This window comes from Octopus bimaculoides, chromosome 5 (genome assembly GCF_046866305.1).
Source record: "Octopus bimaculoides isolate indiv1 chromosome 5, ASM4686630v1, whole genome shotgun sequence".
NCBI classification, from domain to species: domain Eukaryota; kingdom Metazoa; phylum Mollusca; class Cephalopoda; order Octopoda; family Octopodidae; genus Octopus; species Octopus bimaculoides.
Window position 1 is genome coordinate 49,415,941 of NC_142932.1, and position 22,955 is coordinate 49,438,895.

General features: G+C 35.9%; 1 protein-coding gene across 1 annotated transcript; it reads right to left on the minus strand.

The window, feature by feature from the left end:
- Positions 1-1,579: 1,579 nt before the first annotated feature.
- Positions 1,580-22,866, minus strand: LOC106870614 (actin-related protein 2/3 complex subunit 1A). Its single transcript, XM_014916745.3, has 13 exons — positions 22,755-22,866; positions 17,468-17,555; positions 14,073-14,224; positions 13,508-13,613; positions 11,995-12,112; positions 10,200-10,259; positions 8,536-8,645; positions 8,315-8,417; positions 7,020-7,095; positions 5,328-5,431; positions 3,904-3,996; positions 3,111-3,201; positions 1,580-1,975 (listed from the first exon to the last, which is right to left on the minus strand). The coding sequence occupies exons 2-13, from the start codon at positions 17,532-17,534 to the stop codon at positions 1,937-1,939; spliced, it is 1,119 nt and encodes a 372-aa protein (XP_014772231.1). The 5' UTR covers positions 17,535-17,555; positions 22,755-22,866; the 3' UTR covers positions 1,580-1,936.
- Between the last annotated feature and the right edge of the window lie 89 nt (positions 22,867-22,955).

The window sequence follows — 22,955 nt, forward strand, 5'->3', positions numbered from 1 at the left end:
AGGTGAGATGATGTGAGCTTCCCTCATAAGCAACTTTTTGTAAGTTTGTGATAATTTGGCTCGTTTTCATTATTTTATTGTTAGCAACAATCAATTTTTGTGCCTAGGGAACTTACCCAGTATGCTCATTCAGCTTCCCTAGCCTACAGCGCTCAGTCTCCCATTAGATGCAGGGCAATTTTTTTGACACAATTAAAAATAAGGAAAGTACATCCAGTCTGCCGGAAAATACAGTATATACATACATACATATATATATGTATATATTTGTGTGTCTTTGTTCCTCCACCATCACCTGACAACCAGAATTGGTGCATTTACATCCCTTTAACATAGCAGTTCAGCAAGAGAGACCAATAGAATAAGTGTTAGGCTTACAAATAAGTCCTAGGGCTGACTTCTTCAACTAAAACCCTTTAAAGCAGTGCTCCAGCATGGCCACAATCAAATGACTGGAACAAGTAAAAGGATAAAATTACATAAGACCAGTATTTCCCAAAGTGGATTCTGTGAGAACATTCTGGAACTTTGTAAGGCAAGATAAGGATTTATCTTCACCACTTTAAAAATAAGTGGATGGCTTATATATATATACATATATATATATATATATATATATATTTATATGTTTTCGTTATTATGGCTAGGTTCCAACCCAGGCTGCAACAATAAAGTCCACCACACTTCTTGGCTCAACATCACTGCCTTGAGGTCCTGCATATACTCTAGTCTAGTGCATGCAATCAAGTTGTCAATGTAAGTTTGACGACGTTTTCCTCTTCTACATCACCCTATAATAAACCCTTTCTCTAACATAATTTTGATTCATTTAATTTGAGCGAGATTGTTGCGAGTGCTGCCGAACTGGCTCCTGTGCAGGTGGCATGTAAAATACACCATTTTGAGTGTGGCCGTTGCCAGTACCGCCTGACTGGCCTTCGTGCCGGTGGCACGTAAAAGCACCCACTACACTCTCGGAGTGGTTGGCATTAGGAAGGGCATCCAGCTGTAGAAACTCTGCCAAATCAGATTGGAGCCTAGTGTAGCCATCTAGTTTCACCAGTCCTCAGTCAAATCGTCCAACCCATGCTAGCATGGAAAGCAGACGTTAAACGACGATGATGATGATGATGATTGTGGTGGGGGTTGTCTATAAAATATATGTATGGGTTCCACAACAAAATAAGTTTAGGGACCACCAAATTATACGAGTCATGTAGGGAGCCTTTGTGTCATCACTCAACATGCTAGAAATAGCAGCAGCCAAATTTCTCAAATCTTTTCTCACTAGCTACAAGTAGTTTGGTGTGAAACTGAGAGCACTCGTGTGAGGGCTATTTAAACCTTATTCAATGAAGGATTGTCTACAAGCTTGCTAGATCTGTTAGAAATAGGAACCAAATCTCCTTTAAATCATAATCAACTGTCAAAGAAAAAAAGAAAAATATCAGGTAATATATAATCCTAGATAAGCTATATCAGAATCAATAAAAGTGGGGTTAGTCACAAATGGAATATTTTTGATTACAAGTCAACAAGATCAGAACTTACCTGGGGATAAACAACAACAAAGTTATGATTATGACTGCATCCCTTTATTTACTGTATGCGATTATTATTATTATTATTATTATTATTATTATTTATTATTATTATTATCATCATCATCATCATCATCCGGTAAAATATTGTTGATGGAGATGAAAGAGGGATAATGAGAGAGAGCTGATCAGAAATTATTACATGATTAAAACTACAGAGCATGCTAGTAGAGGTAGAAACAGAGAGAGAGAGGGGAGAAAGTAAGGGGGATACAAAGTGACTAATTTATTTTCGTTGCCCTCGCGTCGGTGATTTTTTCAATTTGACCGACTGTTCAGAAGTATGAAATAGCAGCACTCCCCTCTGTTGAAAGACAATAATAACCGGTGAATGTTTAGGAAATCTTCATGTCAGCTAACGATTTCTCCAAAGACTGAAGGGAAAAAGAGAGAGAGAGAGAGAAACAAATGAATTAAGACATGAAACAGAAGGCAGGGTAAAGTATTATGTCTGCCCTGATACAAGATCATTAATTTACAAAAAAGGGGTACAGTCAATAGAATATTGAATAAAGTCATGAGCTTTATGCATGACAATTATTAAGTGTCATCAGAAAAGATTAGACCCTTGAGCCACGTTTTTAACTTTTCTGTTTATTAACCCTTCAGCATTCAAATTTTGTCAAATGCAATACTTATTTATTCATATTGTTTTTAACTTATCATTCACTATCTCGTGGCTTTAAGATTTTGCTGATCTGACTCTATTTTGGTCATTCAAGTCAGCACTAGAAGAATACTGACCATCTTTGGTTTCAAGATGAAAGGTGTTCTTTCATCAGGATAATGCTCGGGCATATACAGTGAGGATGACATTCCAAAGGCTGGAGCAATTTGAATGGGAAACGATGTTCCACCCACCATATTTGCTGGACATTGCTCCAGTTGATTATCATTTATTCCAAATTCTTCAAAATCATTTGGATGGAAAAAAATATGAATTCTGTAGACGAGGTCAAAATAGTAGTGAAGGAGTATTTTTTTGTCACGGACAAGTGAATTTTGGAAGTTTAGAGACAGAGGGAAGAGCATTGTAGGAAATGAAGGAGAGTATATTTTGGATTAAAAAAGAACTTAATTTTGAAAAATAAAAGAAGTATAAGAAAACCATATTATTTATGAGATGACCCAATATATAAATATGTATATATGTATCTATGTGTGTGTGTCTGTGTTTGTCCCCACCATCACTGCTTGACAAATGGTGTTGGTGTGTTTGTGTCCCCATAACTTAGTGATTCAGCAAAAATGACCAACAGAATAAGTACCACTTAAAAAAAAAAAATTATTGGGGTCGATTCATTCGACTAAAAATTCAAGGTGGTACCCCAGCATGGCCACAGTCAAATGACTGAAAGAAGTAAAAGATAAAAGAATAAACTTTGAACTTAGCTATCCCCACCACTAAGGATGAGCTGTCTCCTAAAATCTACAGTTTACATTTACTGCTTCTCATAATAAATAAAATAAATAAAGAGATGAAAATAACAGCGAGATTTGTCAACGAACCTTTACATCCCAAATTATGAGGTTACCATCAATTCCAGAGGTAGAAAACTTGGCGCAGTTTTCCTTAGTTCCAGTATGGACAACCACTTGTCTGAAAGACACAAGCACTCAAGATAAATAAATGGTTTACTATAAATCACCAGCAACAAGATAAGAAAAAAAGGGGGAAGAAAATGGATAATAATTGTATCTAACATAGTTACAAAATCTGAAATTTTCCAATTGGGGTTAGTTGACCCCAGTATTTGACTAGTACTTAATTTTACCAACACTGAAGGGGTGAATGGTACAGTCAACCGTGATAACATTTGAATTCAGAACATAAAGAGTGGGAACAAATACTACAAGGCATTTTACTTAATGTTCTAACAACAGCTAATCCAGTGCCCTAATATTTATAACATTAAATTCTCACTTAGGATAAGGTCATACATTCTGGTACTTGCTTTAGCAATTCCTGGAAGGATGAAAAGCAAAATTGACTCTAAGAGGATTTGAACTTTAAAAGTTAAAAGAATGCAACAAAATACCTACCATAAGGCAGTTTATCCATCACTACAAAGAATGAAATTGGTAAGCCAAATCTTACTCTAACTGATCAAGTTTGATTGTTTTATCTCTCTTTCTGTTTAAAATTTCTTTAATCAATCCCAGAAAGACGCCAAGAGAAACAAAACTCAAACTTCCACAATCATATCATAATGAAAGGATACCACTGAAACATGGCAGTTTGTTAGAAACAGATAGATATGTATGCACACACTTGAAGACATAGTTAGACTGAAAAACTTACGTGATCGCGTTCTGATGAAGAGTCTTCATAGATTTCGAAGAATCATCAGGACCCGATGCCATTCTATCCAAGTCTCGGAATCTCTGCATTGCACTGCAACATAGAAAAATAGGGGAGATGAATACATGTAAGGTGTGTGTGTGTGTGTGTGTGTGTGTGTGTGTGTGTGAGTGCGTGTGTGTGTGTGTGTGTCTGCGCACGAGAGAAAATGAATACCTCTGTGTGAGAGAAAGAGATAAGAAGAAAGTGTGTGCATGTGCTGAAATAAGAGACACACTATTTACATAGTTGTGCTGGTTAGAAACACAAGAGCTAAATGCTAAAGAGAATTTTCAAGTTCTCGATCAGTCAGTTACAGATTCAATAAAAATGTGAATGAGCTCACTTCACTTGTTTATTGAATCTACAATTTCCAGGTGGTTGATAACCAAGAGATGGACACCTACCACCATATAACATAAAACTGATTTGATTACAACATAAAAACCAGTACTTTGGTAGTAATCCAATGACCGAGTATAAGGCAGTTTTTTTTTTTGTTTAAATATGAAAATTGACATTAGGTGCAGCTGTGGCAATGAAGTTAAGAAGCTTTATTTCCAGCCATATGATCAGGGAGTTCATTCCCATGGCATGGCATGCTGGGCAAGTATTTTCTATAACTCTAGGCTAATAAGGGCTACAGAAGAATTGGTACAAGGAAACTGAAAGAAGCCTATTAAATATATATATATATTTCCTTTACTTCCCTTCACTTGTTTCAGTCATTTGACTGCAGCCATGCTGGGACACTACTTTTGAAGGGTTTTAGTTGAAGAAATTGATCCCAGGACTTATTTCTTAAGCCTAACACTTATTCTATTGTTTGCTTTTGTTGAACTGCTAAGTTATGGAGACCTAAACATACCAACACCAGTTGTCAAGCGGTGATGGGAAGGGTGGGGACACAAACACAAAGGTATATACATATATAACAAGCTTCTTTCAGTTTCCGTCTACAAAATCCACTCACAAGGCTTTGGTCAGCCTAAAGCTATAATAGAAGACACTAGCCCAAGGTGCCACGTGGTGGGACTGAACCCAAAACCATGTGGGTGGGAAGCAAACTTCTTACTACACAGCCTTGCCACACACATAATTGCATGTGTGTGTGTGTGTCTTTGTCTTAACATCATGTGATGGTTGTAAAAGAAGCATCACCATTATACATTGCTCCATGAAAAACAGGTTTGGCTGACCATGGGAAAATATTATCTTGCTAGGTAAAGGTGAGAATTGGCAACTTGAAGGGCATCCAGCCTTAGAAAACCCTCACCAAATTCCATCTGATCCATGCAAGCACAGAAAAGTAGATATTAAATGATGGTGATGATGATGATGACATTTATGGGAGCGAGAGAGAGAGTGAAAGTCAAATAACAAACCTCTGGGTGCCAAGAGACTGTTCTTTAGGAACGTCCAAATTGCAAACATAACGTAGGTTACCATTAGAGGCATAATTGAACATCAGGGGACAGCAATCAAACCCCTACAATTACAGATGAAAAATAATAAAAATAACAAAATTAATAACGATAATAAAAATAATATTTGTTTCTAATATAGGCTTACAACTTGAAATTTCAGGAAAGGAGGGTTAGTTACTTATACTGGCTCCAGTACTTAACTAGATTTGAAGTCAGAACATAAAAAAACAAAAACCGAAGAAATACTGCAAGGCATTTTTTCCCATTCTGCCATTCCATCTTCTTTATAATAATAATAATAATCCTTTCTACTATAGGCACAAGGCCTGAAATTTGGAGCAGGAGGAGGATAGTCGATTAGATCAACCCCAGTACTCGGCTGGTACTTATTTTATTGATCTAAAAGGATGAAAGACAAAGTCAGCCATGGCGGAATTTGAACTCAGAACGTAAAGACAGATGAAATGCCACTAAGCATTTTACCTGGTGTGCTAACAATTCTGCCAGCTCATCACCTTAATAAGAAAGCTAATTCATATTACAGAGGGCCAAATTCATATTACAGAGGGTCAAATTCACATCACATAGCAAAAACCAATCCAATAGCAGGATCAATGTCACTTGACCTGCTAAGAGTAGCAGCCAAATCTCCTTCAATCACATCCTACTGTAAGGATGCATTAGATAGTGTAGTCATACATACTTCCTCATAAGAGATAGCCATGGATAGATTGGTTTTGACTATAGTTCAGTTCTGCTCAATTAGGGTTGATCTAGATCTGAACAACAATACACTGAATAAAGCTACCTCATACTTCAAGCCCTTAACGCTTTGGTACCCAACCCAAATATCCAACCTGTTTTATGTTCAAACTGGCCAATTCCAGTCTCTCACACTACCTATAATGTCAATTCTAGGCTAAGTTTGAATGGAATAGTAGTAGTTTCCTTTGAATTCTAGATAGAAATAAATAGAAAATAACACTTAGTGATCAAAGACAAAAAAAAAAAATTATAATTTTGCTATATAATGTTATTAACCCTAGTGTTACTATATTTCTGTTGAAATATACTACCTTTGGCTCAATTAAGTTTTCAAATAAAAAATTTATTAAAATAACTGTCATGATTACCCTTTAGTATTCAGGTTGCTCTATCAAATGTAATACTTATTTATTCACATTGCTTTGAATTAATAATCCATCATTTTGTAACTTCAAGTTTTAAATGATGAGATGGTTTATTTTCAGAATGACAGTGTAGGGTAGGTGCGAAAGGTGGGATCTAGTCAGTTTGAACATAAAACAGGTAGAATATTTCAGGCCGGATATGGCTGGTTTAATTGCTAAAGTGTTAAGCAGGTGCTTTGAAAAAATATATTTGTGTTATTTTGATAGAAGGTTTCCTTTAAAACAAAGTTTGTTTCATAGAATAGAACCAAGGACATTCTGAGGTAAGTAAGTAAGTATCTAAAGAGTTAAACAAAGTGATTTGTACTTTTCCAATCATCACAGTGTCCCACACTCCTGCTCCACTTTATGAGACACACTGACTGCACAAAGAAACAAAATGTTAACCAAAGCTGTCTTTAGATTACATAAACAAAACATTCAAAGTTTTAGAATCTCAATAGTTCACTGAAACACTTACTGCTGCCACGATATTTTCTTCGGACACCCATGTGCAAGAAATAAAAGGAAGAAACTTTTCCTTAATGACAGCGACCCTATTAAGGAGAAAAGGAGAAAATACAGGTGAGAAAAATAGGTCAAATAAAGATTTAAGTGAAACAATCCAAAGAAAAGTAGAAAAATTACATTGGGAAGTTGACATAAGTGTCAATAGTGTGATGGAACTACATATGGTAAGTGGTTAAGGGCTCAACAGAGGAAAAGGTACTGCAGGTGAAAAGGGATTCATTATCTTTTACTTGTTTCAGTCATTAGAGTGTGGCCATGCTGGGGCACCACCCTGGAGAATTTTTAGTCAAATGACTCGACCCCAGTACTTTTGTCATTTAAGCTTGGTACTTATTCTGTCGGTCACTTTTTGCTGAACTGCTAAGTTACAGGGAAGTAAACACACTGACATCAGTTTCAAGTGGTGGTAGGGAACAAACACACACACACACACTACACAATGAGCTTTTTTCAGTTTCCATCTACCAAGTCCACTTACAAGGCTTTGGTTGGCCCACGGTGTCACACAGTGGGACTGAACCCAGAACCATGTAGTTGGGAAGTAAGCTTCCTACCACACAGCCACGCCTGTGTTGAAGATATAAGGGGCAGGAGTTGAAATGTCTTGGAGATTGCTGAACTGTAAACTTGTTCAACCTATAACCAATATGAGAAAAAAAAAAGCTGATAATTAATAAGGACAGCAATGTTATGGGGAGGAAGCTTATGAAAGTGTCTGTCTGTATATAAACTGTTTGAATTAATACAAAGGAATATTATCTATCTCTATATACTGAGACTGACATATATAGGAGTTGTAACTAGGACAAGTAAACTAAACAAACTAAGACAAACAGTAACGTCCCATGTCTCAGGAAGCCCATAACTGTGGCTGTGATAATGTTTGAACTGATGACCATGAGAATTATGTTGTGTAATGAAGGATTTACTTGATTATTCAGTATATATTTCTGAAAAGAAAATTTGGTGCTTATTTTCAATTCCATATCACCAAGCAGACAAGAAATAAATGTGTCCTTGAAGTGGAAACCAATCTGTTTACAGGAAATATTCCCAGCGAATTTGTTCATAGAAGTGAAATATACTGTCGAAAGAATGTATTTAAACATCTATAGTGGATCTGAATTTCAGAACAAGCTACAAATTGTAAAAACAATTTAAAGTAAACATACTAATGACTTCAGGCTGTAAGAAGTGGGCTCAGAGTGAGTATGAAAGTTTGCCTAAATAAAACGAAATACTCACTTTTGACCATTATTTGCATTTACTACAGAAATACTGGAGTCATGTCCAATCCAGGCCAATTTGTCTCCTTTCGGTGAGAAAGACACATCATGTACCCAACCGCCTGCAATAAATAGTATAAGATTAAAGCAAAGAACAGCAATAATGACATGAAAACATTTAAAGAAGAAAAGAAAAGGAAAAAAGATTTCCAAAACTGTTTTAAGAAACTGGTTCTTTACCTCCACCATTCGAATACTCTGCTATCAGGGTGCCAAAGCTCATCTTCCCATCCCACCAAGGACTGCCGGAAGGTTTGCTTTCCACATCTTTCACAAAGCCAGAGAAGATTCTAGAAAAGTAGGTAGGTTAAAATAGTGTCATTATTTATATTTGGAAGAGGAGATATTTAAGGTTGTCTCAAGAAATTTTTGAAAGCTAAAACTTAAGCTCCAGTTTCCCATTAATTCTTAACTGTCAAATAAAGAATAACACTAATTTTTTAGCTTCTATGCAAGGGACTGTACTACCATGTAACTACAGAATATGTGCTTCAATGTGTATAGTCTACAAAGCAAAATATAGACATGTTTTTACTGTTATTGACAAGTACTGAGAGCTTCTATATAAGCAAGCCTGATGACAGACCCAGTATTTTGGATTATGTTAACTTTCCCCTAGTTTTGAGATCAGATGGAAACTCATAGTTAGTAGAATGAACGCTATCATTCAATGGTTAGTTGTGGGAAGATAGTGCAATAGGACAGTCAAGGTTGTTTGAAAAATCTCTTCCATTTCCATAAGGGGTAATCAGAACCTAAGAGATGCTGGGCTCTTAATACTGGCCAATTCACTTTTGCCATTGGTCCTGACTTATCAACTTAGTTATTGCAAACTGAGAACCTTTATGTGATCACTCAAACTAAAAGAAATAAAACTCAAATCTTCAAATTACCATTGGAAGGACACATCAAATAATGTAGTTAGTGATCTACAATGTCTGAATAAAAAGCAGAATGGAACTGCTTTGGACATACATGTACTGGATCAAAGGTTGGCCTGGGGTTGAACAACTTCAAGCCAAACTGTGAGTTTTCATGTGGTTGCTTGACTTTTAGAAATACCAACCAAATCTCCCTCAAATTACACTTTTACAACCTTAAAAAAGAAAGGCAGAATGGATAATAAAATCTTGGATACACTTTGTATGAATATAAGATGGAATAGTTATGGCAGGACCATCTTGTGAAATATATGTCAACTAGATCAGAGTTGACCTGGAGCTAAACAACAAGTTTTCAAGATAATCTATTGATGATATTTCTTTAAGTCATTGGCCTTATAACACAATATAGATGATGTCCTAGTACAACTAGATGTGTGAAATGATAGAGTAGAGTGGTTATGGGTCTATAATGTAAATGCTTTTATTAGTTGATGCTTTTCAAATTTGATATTTTAATGTAATCCAATCTACATGTGACCTCAGTGGAAGTTTGTCAACAGGGTCATCCCACCATAAGGTATGAAATTGCATTTGCTTCTAATTTATGTACAAGACTAAGAGTTTTGAGAGGAGGAAGTTATTCAATTGCATCAACCCCAGACTGGTACTTTATTTTATCAACCCCAGAGGGATGAAAGGTAAAGTTGACCACAGAATGTAAAGAGATGGGACAAATAAAACAAGTCCAATACTAATCATTCTACCAATCCACCTCTGTTGTGAATTTATAATAACAGAACAAAAAAAGTCTTCAGTAGAGTTGACAAATATCAGACCTTCTAGATGTGATGTTACAATAAAACCCAACTTCCAATATCTGAAGTCATAATTCTATATTATAACCTTGCTCACATACAGATTCTCTTATTGATGCATCAAGGCAAATTAACAAACACTTACCTGGCTTTAAAGTCAGTGGAGCCACATGCTAGCATAGCATTGTTCGGATGCCAATCCAAACTGAAAAGAAAAAGATTATTCATTTATTTACTTTTTGATTGTGTTGTAAATGTCATGGTCTTTTTTATCCACATTTGATATAAAATTATGCATTACAATCATGCATTCTTTGTTCAATACTAGACCCCCATCATTTTGCACTTGAAATAATTTTCAAGATGCCAACCTGCAGTAGACACATCTTGTCTTTAGCTAATTAGACAGGAACAAAGTGAAATGAAGCACTCTGGCCTGAGAATTGAACTGACAGCCTTATGATTGTGAGTCCAACAGCCTAACCACTAGGTCACATGCCTTATCAATCCAACATCCATCATTAAATAATTAAGCATTACCAATCTGCTCAATATAATACAATATTATATTTTCAAAACTTTGCTCATCAAAAGAGACAAGCTACTTCATAGACAGACACTTACAAAAAAAATATGAAAGATAATTTTTCGATACAACTACCTTCTATACAACACAAACACATGCCATATTTGAGCAAGTGCAATAGCTTAAACATAGCACTGTAACATTTGCAAAGAGATACACTTGTGTGAGAAGGTATTCTTTGATTATACCTAATAGTTACTAACAGTTGTACAAATGTTCAGAAGAGTTGTGATTTTCTTTCTTAGAAATAAAATATTCAAATCAAGTACTAGACTTATATTTGAACATATTTTCAATAAACAACTGTTTGTCGAGGTTAAAATTTGAATAGGATATTGTGTTATCAGTATGCAGAAACATGACTGATGATGTGCAAAGGTCCAATGCATATTAAATTGCATAATTTCTTACCTTCTTTGGTAACTTCTATAAAAATTTAACATAAAAGGAACTACCCCAGGCAAATACCTAAAGAAAGGGGCATGCTATAAAAATATATAGATATGAAACCACAGTGCAAAACACGGGGAAAGGCATCTGTAAAAGACCATTTCATGAAAGGATGTGCTGAATTACAAGAAGTTGAGAACCATTGCACTTGGCTAATGTACTATCCAGAAGCAGATTTATATTTCATCTGCTTAACCCACTCAGACTTGAGCTCCTAAACAAAAAAAAATAAATAGTGGCATATGCAGCACAAGAATAACATTTGCAGGCAAACCAATGGACAGAATTACAAAAAAAATTCCAGAGAATAACAATAGGCTTATCTCTCAGCTACTATATTTGTTCACCCAAATCACTGCTTTCCTCATCACTTTCACCAGTTTGATTGCCTGAATCACTCTCATTGCTGGTGTAAGTGTAAACTCTTCAACTGAAGAATAAATATCATCAATAATTTCCTCAACTGCAAAGAGTCTAGGACTTGTTCATTTACAAGACGCAGTGCCGGGTTCATCATGCATTTATTTCATTGCAAAATGGTTTCTTTCTCTTCTCAATTAAAAAACAAAAGTAAACAACAGCTATGCTATGGAAGACACTATTAACAAGGAGTCATAAACACACTTGATTACAAAGCTGCAACATGATCAATTGTCTAATTTTAGTATTTTATTTTCATTTTTCTACATGTTTTGTTCACAACTGCTTTACCAGGAAATAAAGCAGAGATTACATTTAAACTATTCCCACTTTAGCAGCAACGCAGCACGACAGAGTTAATACAATGAAACTACAGAGCTACATCCCAGCCGTTGAAAGTCCCTTGGAGATTATAGGGAGACATGTGGCCAGCTAATGTTGCACAGACAACTAACAACAAAATTAAGCAAACTGAGAGACTTACCATGTAATGGTAGAGCGAATTGGTTTCTTAATGTGCTTGCTCACCCACCAGTTGTTCTCCTCTTCAAAGTAGCAAACTGAAATAAGTCGTGCACCACTGCCAACGGCAAACTTGTTTTCTGAAACCCCAACATAGAGCAGAGCAAGTTGTGCAGTGAGTGATACATGATAGAAGTCAACACACAAAAAAAAAAAAAAAGAAAAAGAAAGAAAAACGAAACATCATAGGAAATGGAGGATGAGGTGGGCTGTGAAAGTTATGCATGTGAATAATCTGCACAGTAGTAAGGAAGAGCTTAGAGCTAGATAAAGAATTAATTCAGTAAACCACAGATTAATGCAATTTAGATTGTCGTCTTATACAAGGAGAATGTCTATATAATGATTGTTTCAGCAGTGATAGCCTATTGTTTTCAGATTTTTGTCCTTGATGGTGGTGTGTGACACATCATGTGACGCATATAGTACGTCAAATGATGTGTGGTGGTTGTTGTTTAGAACCAGATCAGCCATGATAAAGCAGACCTATGATCAAAAGGTACTCCAGCCATGACTATTTTTATCCCTATTTAATTTCAGCCATAATATATCTCAGAGTATAGTACCTAATGTCTCATCCTTTTACAAGATAAGGCTTGATTTGAGGGAGATGTGGTTGCTATTTCCTTCACAAGTTTCTGGATTCATTTTGTGTTCAACCTACTTTAGCCTTAGGTGACTCAAGCCTTGACAATCAAACTGAATATGTAAAATTGTACAAAAGCCAGTTAGATGTTAGACAATTTGTGACCAGGCTTATCACCACTACCTGATCCTTGGGTACCTTTAGCAGAGTTAATTCTATTGCAGGCATTCTGGCCAGGTTTATAATCTAAGGATAACCCTCCAGTTGTGTTTTACTCCTCTGCCAGTCCCAGAAAGCTTGCACAATAAGGTAATGGATGCAACCCTTCTTTCTCTGACTAAACAAAAAACATCATTTAACAGCTGTTTTCCATAGGTTAGACAGTTTGACTGGAGATGGTAAGTTGGAGAGCTGCACCAGGTTCCAATCTGTTATGTTTTGGTTTCTATGGCTGGATGCCCTTCATAATGTCAACCAAATCACTGAGTCTACTGGGTGCCAGTCATGCATCACCAGCACAGGTGCCACTTGCGTCACCGGCACCATTCACGGGTCACAGGTGCCATTCACGTGTCACTGGCATGGGTGCCATTCACACATCACTGACATGGGTGCCATTCATGCATCACCGGCACAGGTGCCATTCACGTGTCACCGGCACTGACATGGGTGCTGTTCATGCATCACTGGCATGGGTGCCGTTCACGCATCACTAGCACTGGTGCCATTCACACGTCACTGGCACCATTCACACATTACCAGCACTAGGCCGCAACTGTAATTTCACTTAGCTAGCAAGACGTGTCTTCTCAATTACAGCAGTTAATTATTCCAAAGTCAGGTGGTTGTAAGGATGAAGACAGAAAGAAAGAAGAAACATTATAATTACCATTAGGGGACCACTTAACCACTGTAGCAGACCGGTTGAAGCGCAGGATAACCAGAATGGGGGTCCACTTCCCATTGTTGTAATTCCAAACATAGGCATTACGGTCCTGTAGGTAGGAACACATTTTCAATATTGTACTAACTTGACAACTTTGAACAGACATAATTAACAGACACACACACAGTGTTGTATATACGGTTTAGCATAAAAGCACTTCAAGTGAAATACACATCAGTGAGATTGTGAATGAATGTGTATGTGTGTGAATGTAAACAAGTATTCACACACACCACTTATACACTATACCAATTGGATCAGATGGTTCCAGGTTCTTCATCAAAAGTTCAAAACCAAACTTCAAAGAATGTAAATCATACAGATACCCTGAAGCATGGATACATCATGCTTAAATTAAACTGATTAAACCTTTTCCCCATGGGGTTTGATGGGTGCATGTCTGGACAGAGCTTTGTCAGTCTCTAAATATTAGATTATTTATCATAACTTTGCTCAACTTGTGTTAGGGATTTTTGCACAACAAGAACATAAAAAAAAACAAACTTACTGATCCGCATGTGACAATACGGTTACTATTTGGAGCCCAATCAATGCTGGTTACTTTTTGTCCATGTTCCGTCATTGTCTCATACTCCTGCCAGCCTCCACCGGTCTTCTTGTAGACCTTAACCTCGGTACTGTTAGAAGACAAAGCTAATTCTGAAGAATAATAAAAAAAAAGAAAGAAAAACAAAAGCATTACTGAATTGTCACTAAGCTTAACAGACAGGTCCTTTACCATACTTTTGAGTATGGTAAAATTTAAAAATTTAATCTAGGAGGAAAAGGTAATACCTTGACTGTTTAACTTTTTCAGGGCCTCGGAGACTGAAGGGAGCTCCACTTATCTGTCTGAAATAGTTAGCAGATAATCTAAAGATACAATGGAAACTCAGTTTACAAATGCCTCTCATCATGAACATATTGGTTGACAATTTTTTGAGCATAAAACCCCTTGGGTGACGAACAATGTCTCAAGTAATGAATACACAAGCCAGAAACAACAGTTGATGACAAGCTGAGAGCTTCGGCTGGAAAGTGTCAGTTGTTGTCTAACTTTCACTCAGTGCACATCCCTGCTTGAATTTGCTGTGCTTTCTTATGAGAAAAATAGTTTCGGTTTACAAACATTTCAAGTAATGAACAGCCTTCAGAAATGAATTATATTCGTAAATTGAGGTTCCACTGTTTAAAATAATCTAAAGATATTAGAAATTATACCCAACTTAGATACTAGTCCCTCACTCCAGAGACTGGCCCGCCACCATATGTATGGGATTGAGCATCACAGTAACTGAAACTCCAAAGAATGAACTGATTCTGTCTGGAAAACCAAAGTTGATGATGTCACAATAGAGTTTGGGAGAGTATATACAGGATTTAACCCTTTGGCATTCAGATTACTCAGTCAAATGTAATATTTAGTCATTCACATACACTCTCTGAGTGGTTGGCGTTAGGAAGGGCATCCAGCTGTAGAAACTCTGCCAAATCTGATTGGAGCCTGGTGTAGCCATCTGGTTTCACCAGTCCTCAGTCAAAACGTCCAACCCATGCTAGCATGGAAAGCGGACGTTAAACGACGATGATGATGATGATGATGGTTTTGAATTAATCATGTATATTATCTTGTGGCTTTGGAATTTCAATGATGTGATTGTTGTAGGGTAGGAGTGAGACTGGATCTGGCTGGTTTGAACATAGAACAAATAGAATATTTGGGCTGGATATGGCCAGTTTGAATGCTAAAGTGTTAATCAACTTCAATATTTCAATATTCCATTATCTCTTGCAGCTCCTATTGATTATTTTCTTTTTCCCTCTCCTTCTTTCCCTTACTAGATGCGAATATCCACGCAAATCCCTCTGCAAGAACCTGCTCCCCCACCCTTCTGATAGTAATCCCTTCATCCACAAGCATGAAGCTGACCTCTCCCACCTCCCTCAGAGTTCGTAGTCCTGTGGACTGCATGGTGACCTCAATAAAGCAGCTGGTATGAAAAAAAGCATCCAATCAATGCTGTAAAGCAGTTGGTGTTAAGAAAGACATCCATCTATAGAAACCACGCCAAAGCAGACACTGGAGCACAATGCAGTAGTTTTGGGACACACTGGATCCAGTCAAACTGTCCAACACATCCCAGCATAATACAAGGATGTTAAATGACGAAGATGATGACAACTAGGTTTTTTTGTTTCAGAAATAAACAGTAAGAATTGTGCAGAAAATATAAGGACCAGTATTTAGATCTGGTTTTCAGTGAAGGAATGATCAATTTTCTTAGATAGAACACCAATTTATCATAGGTAGACTTCTAATATATTTAGATTAACTGCTAACTATTTCCAACAGAGAGGTAGAGCTCCAGATAGGTCTGAGGCCCTGCAAAAATAGAAGGTTGAAGTATTGCCTTTTCCTCCTAGATTATAAAAAAAGATCCCCATAGCCACCACTCACAAGTGAAGTGTGATCTGGTGGCCTGAGTCATGCTTTTGTTAATTACTTTTTAGTCTCTATGTAATTGAGAGCAAACACTCTCTTGACCCAGCAGAACAGAGAGAGAGGGGGGAGAGAGAGAGGGGGGAAGGAGGGAGAGAGGGGGAAGGAGGGAGAGAGGGGGAAGGAGGGAGAGAGAGAGAGAGAGAGGGAGAGAGTGTGTTGCACCAGCACTAGGCTGGTACTCGTTTTCATCTGAGTAGGTTGGAGCAACGTACAATGAAACACCTTGCTCAAGGAAACAATATTGCTGCCCACTTGGCATATGAAAGCCTCAATGTTAGGATCCTGAACCCAATACACTAAACACAAGGTTACATAACTAGACTGGCTGTTCTGACACATGCATCATACAGTCTACCTTTTATTCTGAGAGAGCAGAGGTGGGAGCTCTCTGAACTTTGCCCAGGCTATTCTTATTCTAGTAGCTACACTCTCAGAGCATCCAAACCTGCTACTGACTTGGTCACATAGGTAATGGAAGCTATCAACTACTTGTAGTTTTTCCCCCTGGAATGTGATGGAAGCTGTTACAACAGTAATATTTATAAAAAAAAGAAATTAATTAATAATCTGGCAATCAGTGAAAAACTAAAAATATACAATTATTAGAGCAGAATTGTAATGGCATTGGACAAAATGCCTTTAGTATTTAGTTACATCTTGGGTTCAAACCCTGCCATGGTAAACGCCATTTTTTATCCTTCTAAGATGAAGCACATTTCCATGAAGTACTAGGGGCTGGGAATCAATACAATCAACTATACCAATTCCCTACAATTTGTGATATTGTGCTTAGGAGCATTTTGTCTGTCTTTATGTTCTTAGTTCAAATTCTGCTGAGGTCGACTTTGCTTTTTATCCGTTCAGGATTGATAAAATAAATACCAGTCGAGTACTGGGGTTGATGCAATCAGATTACTCTCCTTCAAAAACTGCAGGCCCTGTGCCAAAATTTGAAAAAGCAAGATTGCAAGTTGCAAAATTGTTAGCATGCTGGACAAAATGCAGCATTTCATCCATCTTTATGTTCAAATTCTATTGAGGTCGACTTTGCCTTTCATCCTTTCATGGTTGATGAAATAAGTACCAGTTGAAGACTGGGTTGTATTAATCGATTAACTCCCTCATAACAAAATTCAGGCCATGTGTCTACAATAGAAAGGATTATTATAAACTATTGGATCACATTGGGCAGGGATATACTTGCACCACTTTTTCGTTCTGTCCATCAAGCCTTGCTTTAACAGATATAAGGCCTCATAAGATAAAAAACTTTTTACTAAGACCTTGTTAGAGGTCTTTATTCTTGAAACCAATCAAAATATGATGAATTACTAAGAGAAAGAGGACATAGAGGTAGTGAGAAGTTGATATGGTTTTAAAGAAATTAAAAGATAACTCACCGGTGCAGTTTTTATTCCAAGCATGGCATGTTACAGCTTCAGTGCCAAAGTTGTGAACCTCAGTCATTTTGCTCAGTGGTTGTTGAGACTTGATGAAAAAAAAAGGAGAAAACAAAAAATTATTTTAAAAAATCCATTAGTAAGGCCACAGCAAACTGGTTGGAACTAGTAGAAAATAATCTATATTTTAGCTTGCATTTATACGTTAGTGTTGATGTGAATGTGCATTCAAATGTGAGTCAGAGCAAATTCACAAGACTGAATCTGTATATGCACTTGTTTTAAGAAGTACTATGTCAATTTCATGGTTCAATATCAATATATAACAAGAGGGACCTAAACATCATAATTTGATAATCCACAATAAACTACATCTAACAACATGATAGGCTGTGATAACCAACTACCTGTATGCAATACTACATTGTGAACTGCTCAAATATGCAGCATCTTAAGACTACTATGTGGCAACAGCCCCGACACACCATTAGGTTTGGTACTACCTCCTGGCTCATGAATGCCATTAGCAAAGTTCATTGTTACCAGCTTTTCAATTAGGATACTAACAAAGGAAGAGAGGAACCATGATCCTATAGCACATTGATTCTAATTGCTCTCCTATGCATGTTATCAGTGTCAGAGAGTACACTAAAAGAAGTTTCAAGCAGAGGCCTGTTGCCAGATAGTACAAGGACTAAGCTATAAGGTAATGCCTTGGATGTTGCCCAACCATCTGATGCATAACCTCATATCCTCTTCTCTTCCAATTCATGACCAGTACCCTGGTGAGCACAGGATTTAAGAGGCCTACCCAAGGTCGCTGATATCCAGCTGGGCTATTTCCAGAGATCAAAGAAGAGATTAGTGACAATAAGGGAGTCATGGTCTCCTTCTCCACCCACAACCAAACCAGAACCTTAGGATTTCATGAAGTCCCTAGGAGTTATGAGAGAAATAGTGATAATCAGATTAATGCACTTTTAAGTCATGTTTCTATATTTGTATTTTGTACACATGCAATGTATATTTGAAATCTTGGCATTTGTAAGCAATAAGTAGACTGACCCTATGGGGAAAAAAGATTTCATTAGGGGATTGTGGGGCAATTTGGTCTGAACAAGGTCTTAAGAAATTTCTTAAACACTCCTTGTGGTATCTGATGGGTTTAGAATTGCCAAACCTTTCAATGAGTTTCATGATTTTATCTTCTTTACTTGTTTCAATCATTGACTGTGGCCATGCTAGGGCACTGCTTTGAAGGGTTTTAGTTAAACAAATCAACCACAGGACTTATTTTTTTCTTAAGTGTAGTACTTATTTTATTGGTCTTTTTTCTGAACTGCTAAGTTACGGGGATGTAACAGTTGTCAAACAATGGTGGGGGACAAACACAGATACATACAAATATATATATATATATATATATATATATATATATATATATGATGAGCTTGTTTCAGTTTCTGTCTACCAAATCCAAATCCACCTTAAAGGCTTTAATTGGCCTAAGGCTATAGTAGAAGATACTTGTTCAAGGTGCAGGCAGTGGGACTGAACCTGGAACCATGTAGTTGAGAAGCAAGCTTCTTACCACAAAATTTAACTTTATAAAAGGGAGAGATATAATAATATTAATGATATATAATGATATTAATGATTGTATTCTCTTAGATATGGAATGTATTTGAAGAGTTCATCAACAGTGAAAAGGTTAGGAAACACTTTTGGGGTGATGAATTTTGGGTGATCCCAAATATATAAAGATGCAGATATCTTGCTAAACCTTCCATTTCTTGATTATGTTTCAAAACTAATTTAAATATATTGGCAGTCTACTCATTAAAAATAGTCACGAAAAGGTTAATGCCAAGTTAGAAATATTAATTACCTTCACTAACCAAAAAATATGAAATTCATGACAACATCAAGTAGTTAGCTAAGTAATATGAGAAAACACTTTGTCAGGACACTCCTTGACAAAATTAGCCTACACTTTAGAGTCACAAACGACCAGATATTAGCTGTATCCTGCTACATTATCAGGAACTAGTTCATATACTTTATGTGTTTTTACATACAGACTTCAATGCATATATGTATACCGGACAATCTCTCTCTATCTCACACACACACACAAAGTTCCATTTAGTAAACTGATAACTGCAACTTTGTGTGTGAGATAGAGAGAGATTGTCCTGTATACATATATGTATTGAAGACTGTGTCCTGACAAAGTGTTTCCTCATATTATTTTAGGCTAACTACTTGATGTTGTCATGAATTTCATATTTTTTGGTTAGTGAAGGTAATTGATATTTCTAACTTGGCATTAACCTTTTCGTGACTATTTTTAATGAGTAGACTGCCAATATGTTTAAATTAATTTTCAAACATAATCAAGAAATGGAAGGTTTAGCAAAATATCTGCATCTTTATATATTTGGGATCACCCAAAATTTATCACCCCAAAAGTGAAAAATGTTGTTTGGCAAAAACATTTAACTATTTGTAAATAGACACTTTGTGAAAGTATGGTCTACCTCTGTGTAAACAAATAGTGGCCAATGTGATGTGCTGATCACAAAATGAAGACAGTTCACCTAGATGTTTAGTGCCAGGTTATCTCTGTTTGAGCAAGCTTATGACCAAGAATTCAGGCATGACCATCCCCTCTTTGTTGTAGGTTAGTGTATCTAGAACTTCGTTATTAGTCAATAGGTCCTTCCTTAAGACTATAGGCTGTGTGATATGAGAAAGATTTCAGAGCTATTTCACTGGTTAGTCAAGGAGTATATGAATATAAATAGTGATGGCAGAATCCACCATAAATAGGTCACATAGTAATGTAAAAATAGTTGTTTCCACTCCACACTAAATCTACTTATCTCTCTAAACTCCACTCCTCATTTTCTCCCCAACAAATATTATCCATACTTTTCATTTTGCTTCGTCCTTGCTAATCTTGAGTATTTCTCAGATGTCTGGGATCATTAGAGTATTGGGGAAGAAGACCTGTTCCTCATGACAGTATAGAGTCATTCCAGTGAAATTCAACAAGGGTCTGATGCAAAGGTTCTAAAATTTTCATCAAATTTACACCATTTGTTAATATCCATGAGAGGAGGAATTCATGAAAATTTTAGCTTCATGGCTGTTACCAACCAGATTTTATGGCCATTTAATTTTTTTTGGCTATTTTCGAAATATTGAATTTCATTTAATTTTAGGGACCTATCATTCCAAATGGGTTTGATACCATACCTTGGAAAGTATGTTACTTTAATCTCCACAATCTCAAGTCCTTCAGACGCTAAATATCAATTATTTTAACTCAGCCAATGAAAAAAAAATGCCAACCAAAAATTGCACAAAGTCCATGTCATGAAGGCCACTTTCAAAAAAATTTCAAGTTTAGGCTATTATTACTTTACAGTTGGTGAGCATCTTATCTTCTCTAATCTTACAGTGTCTAAAGTTTTAACAGAACACATTACTCCACTTACTAAAAAACCTGCTATCTTCTGCAACAGGGATGTCAAAAATGGGACAAAGTGAAAAATTTGGTGTTTTCTTCAAGTTTTGAACAGAACAACTTTTTATCACTAAGTTCAAACTATATAAAACTATATATATATATATATACTGAAAATATACCTGATGGTGAGTATAGAAATGGAAAACTACAATGTTTAAAATTACTCTAAATATCAATTTTCATCCCCTGAGCCTGAAAAATTTTCAAAGCTGAAAATCCTTGGATATTGACCTCTTGACAATAAAAACAATAATGTGATTGGAAAATGGAGCCTCTATAATACTTTTATAGATTCAGTGTTGAGAAGAAACATTCTACTAGTCCCATACTGATAGTTGATGGAACAATTATAAAAGTTTTCTTAGACTGTATTTTCCCTCCAAAGCTGAAGAAAAGTTAATAGAATTAGTAAAAAGTCAGAAATAAATATCTAGGTTTTTGATGCCACCATCTTTAAATGTGTTAACACTTAACCTTTTGTATAAAGGTTGTTTTATTAAATTTGAGTCAAAAGCAGTGACAGCAATATTTGATGTTTCCTCGTATAGCTCCCACGTCAGGCTGTTATAGAAAAATATACGGTTCAGCCTTGGTTATCCCAGTTTTTATTTACAGTTTATCTAGGACTACATTATGTGTCCTTCTCGTTTTTTGTTTAATTCAAGTACTAGATATTTTTTTTTACTAATTTTAGGTAGTAGTGTAAATTCTAAGAAAACTACATAAAATATCAAATAGCGGAATTCATTATAAATCTAGTATTAAGACGGTAGGTGTGATTTGAGGAAGATTTGGTGACTATTTCTTGTAGCCGAGTAGTTCTTGTAGAGGCTCCCTTGATGGTTTATGTGGAAGTTTTATTAGTCCAGGGAAATTGAATGTTATTTTAATTACCGCTCTGCATACTCACACTATGTCTCACATGTGGGTTACTCTTTAATCTTCATTAGAATTAGTAGGAATGAGCAGGCTGGACTCAAGACTATTTTAACTCAAAATTTCTCTCTAATACTCTTACAGACACACACATTATCACAGAGAATTATTCTTTAGGGCAAAAGTATTTGGGTAGCTGGGACGACGTGACTCAGATAATAATTATCTTCGTTAGAGAAGTATTTCAGTTACGCTGAACAGACGGTTAGCGACGTTTGTTATAGTCTCCGGCGAATAATACTTTTAGAAACGAATTATTTAAATAATTTTTGAAACTTTTTAGATAATATAATGATAAACAAGTATTTAACTGGTTTGAATAAAAACAATATAGGTTAGAAATGTCTATACACAGCCTAATGGAGTGAACAAAATGCTATTATAATACAGTACTTACTGATAGTTAAAAATAATTACTTTTTATACTTTTACATCGGTAATTAGTAACATCACAGCTTACGAATTACATTTCAAATTATCTCAAAAGCAGAACCAAAAATACAAACATTTAAAAGAAACTTGAATCTTATCAACATCACAGATACTTAGAATCATTAAAATAGAGAAAAATATTGACAATCAATTGTTTTACTTCACAGTAGAACTAAATACAATACATTTTAACCTTTTTTTTTTTAGAAATAAAAGTAGCATTCTTTCGCTAGTAGCAAAGTATTCAGAAATTGAAAGAGTAATTAAAATTTCCGGCAGCGGGCACCGCCCTATTATAGAATCGAATCGTTTCTATATAATATGTACAATAAAATAACGTAATGGCGGATTTTACATAATGTGATGCATTAATGAAATACTTACTTAAATCTGATATAAATTTTAAAGGCCAAAAATCAGTTTAAGAGAGAAAATCCGCGGACTCTGGTCAGTCTACACGAATTCCTCTCTTTTGTTATCACAAAAAAATGATGACTTTTTTTTCACAGGAAGTACTTATCGTGATGTGCTACAGTTTAGATTTCTTTATACATTCCATGAAAAAAATTATAACAAATTATAAAA

Coding starts and splice junctions, on each gene's coding strand:
- LOC106870614 (XM_014916745.3), bottom strand. CDS start 17,534: ATGACTGAGGTTCACAACTTTGGCACTGAAGCTGTAACATGCCATGCT. Junction 8,646..10,199: donor TCCACTGACTTTAAAGCCAG/GTAAGTGTTTGT, acceptor CTACTTTTCTAG/AATCTTCTCTGGCTTTGTGA. Junction 5,432..7,019: donor AAGAAAATATCGTGGCAGCA/GTAAGTGTTTCA, acceptor CTGTAATTGTAG/GGGTTTGATTGCTGTCCCCT.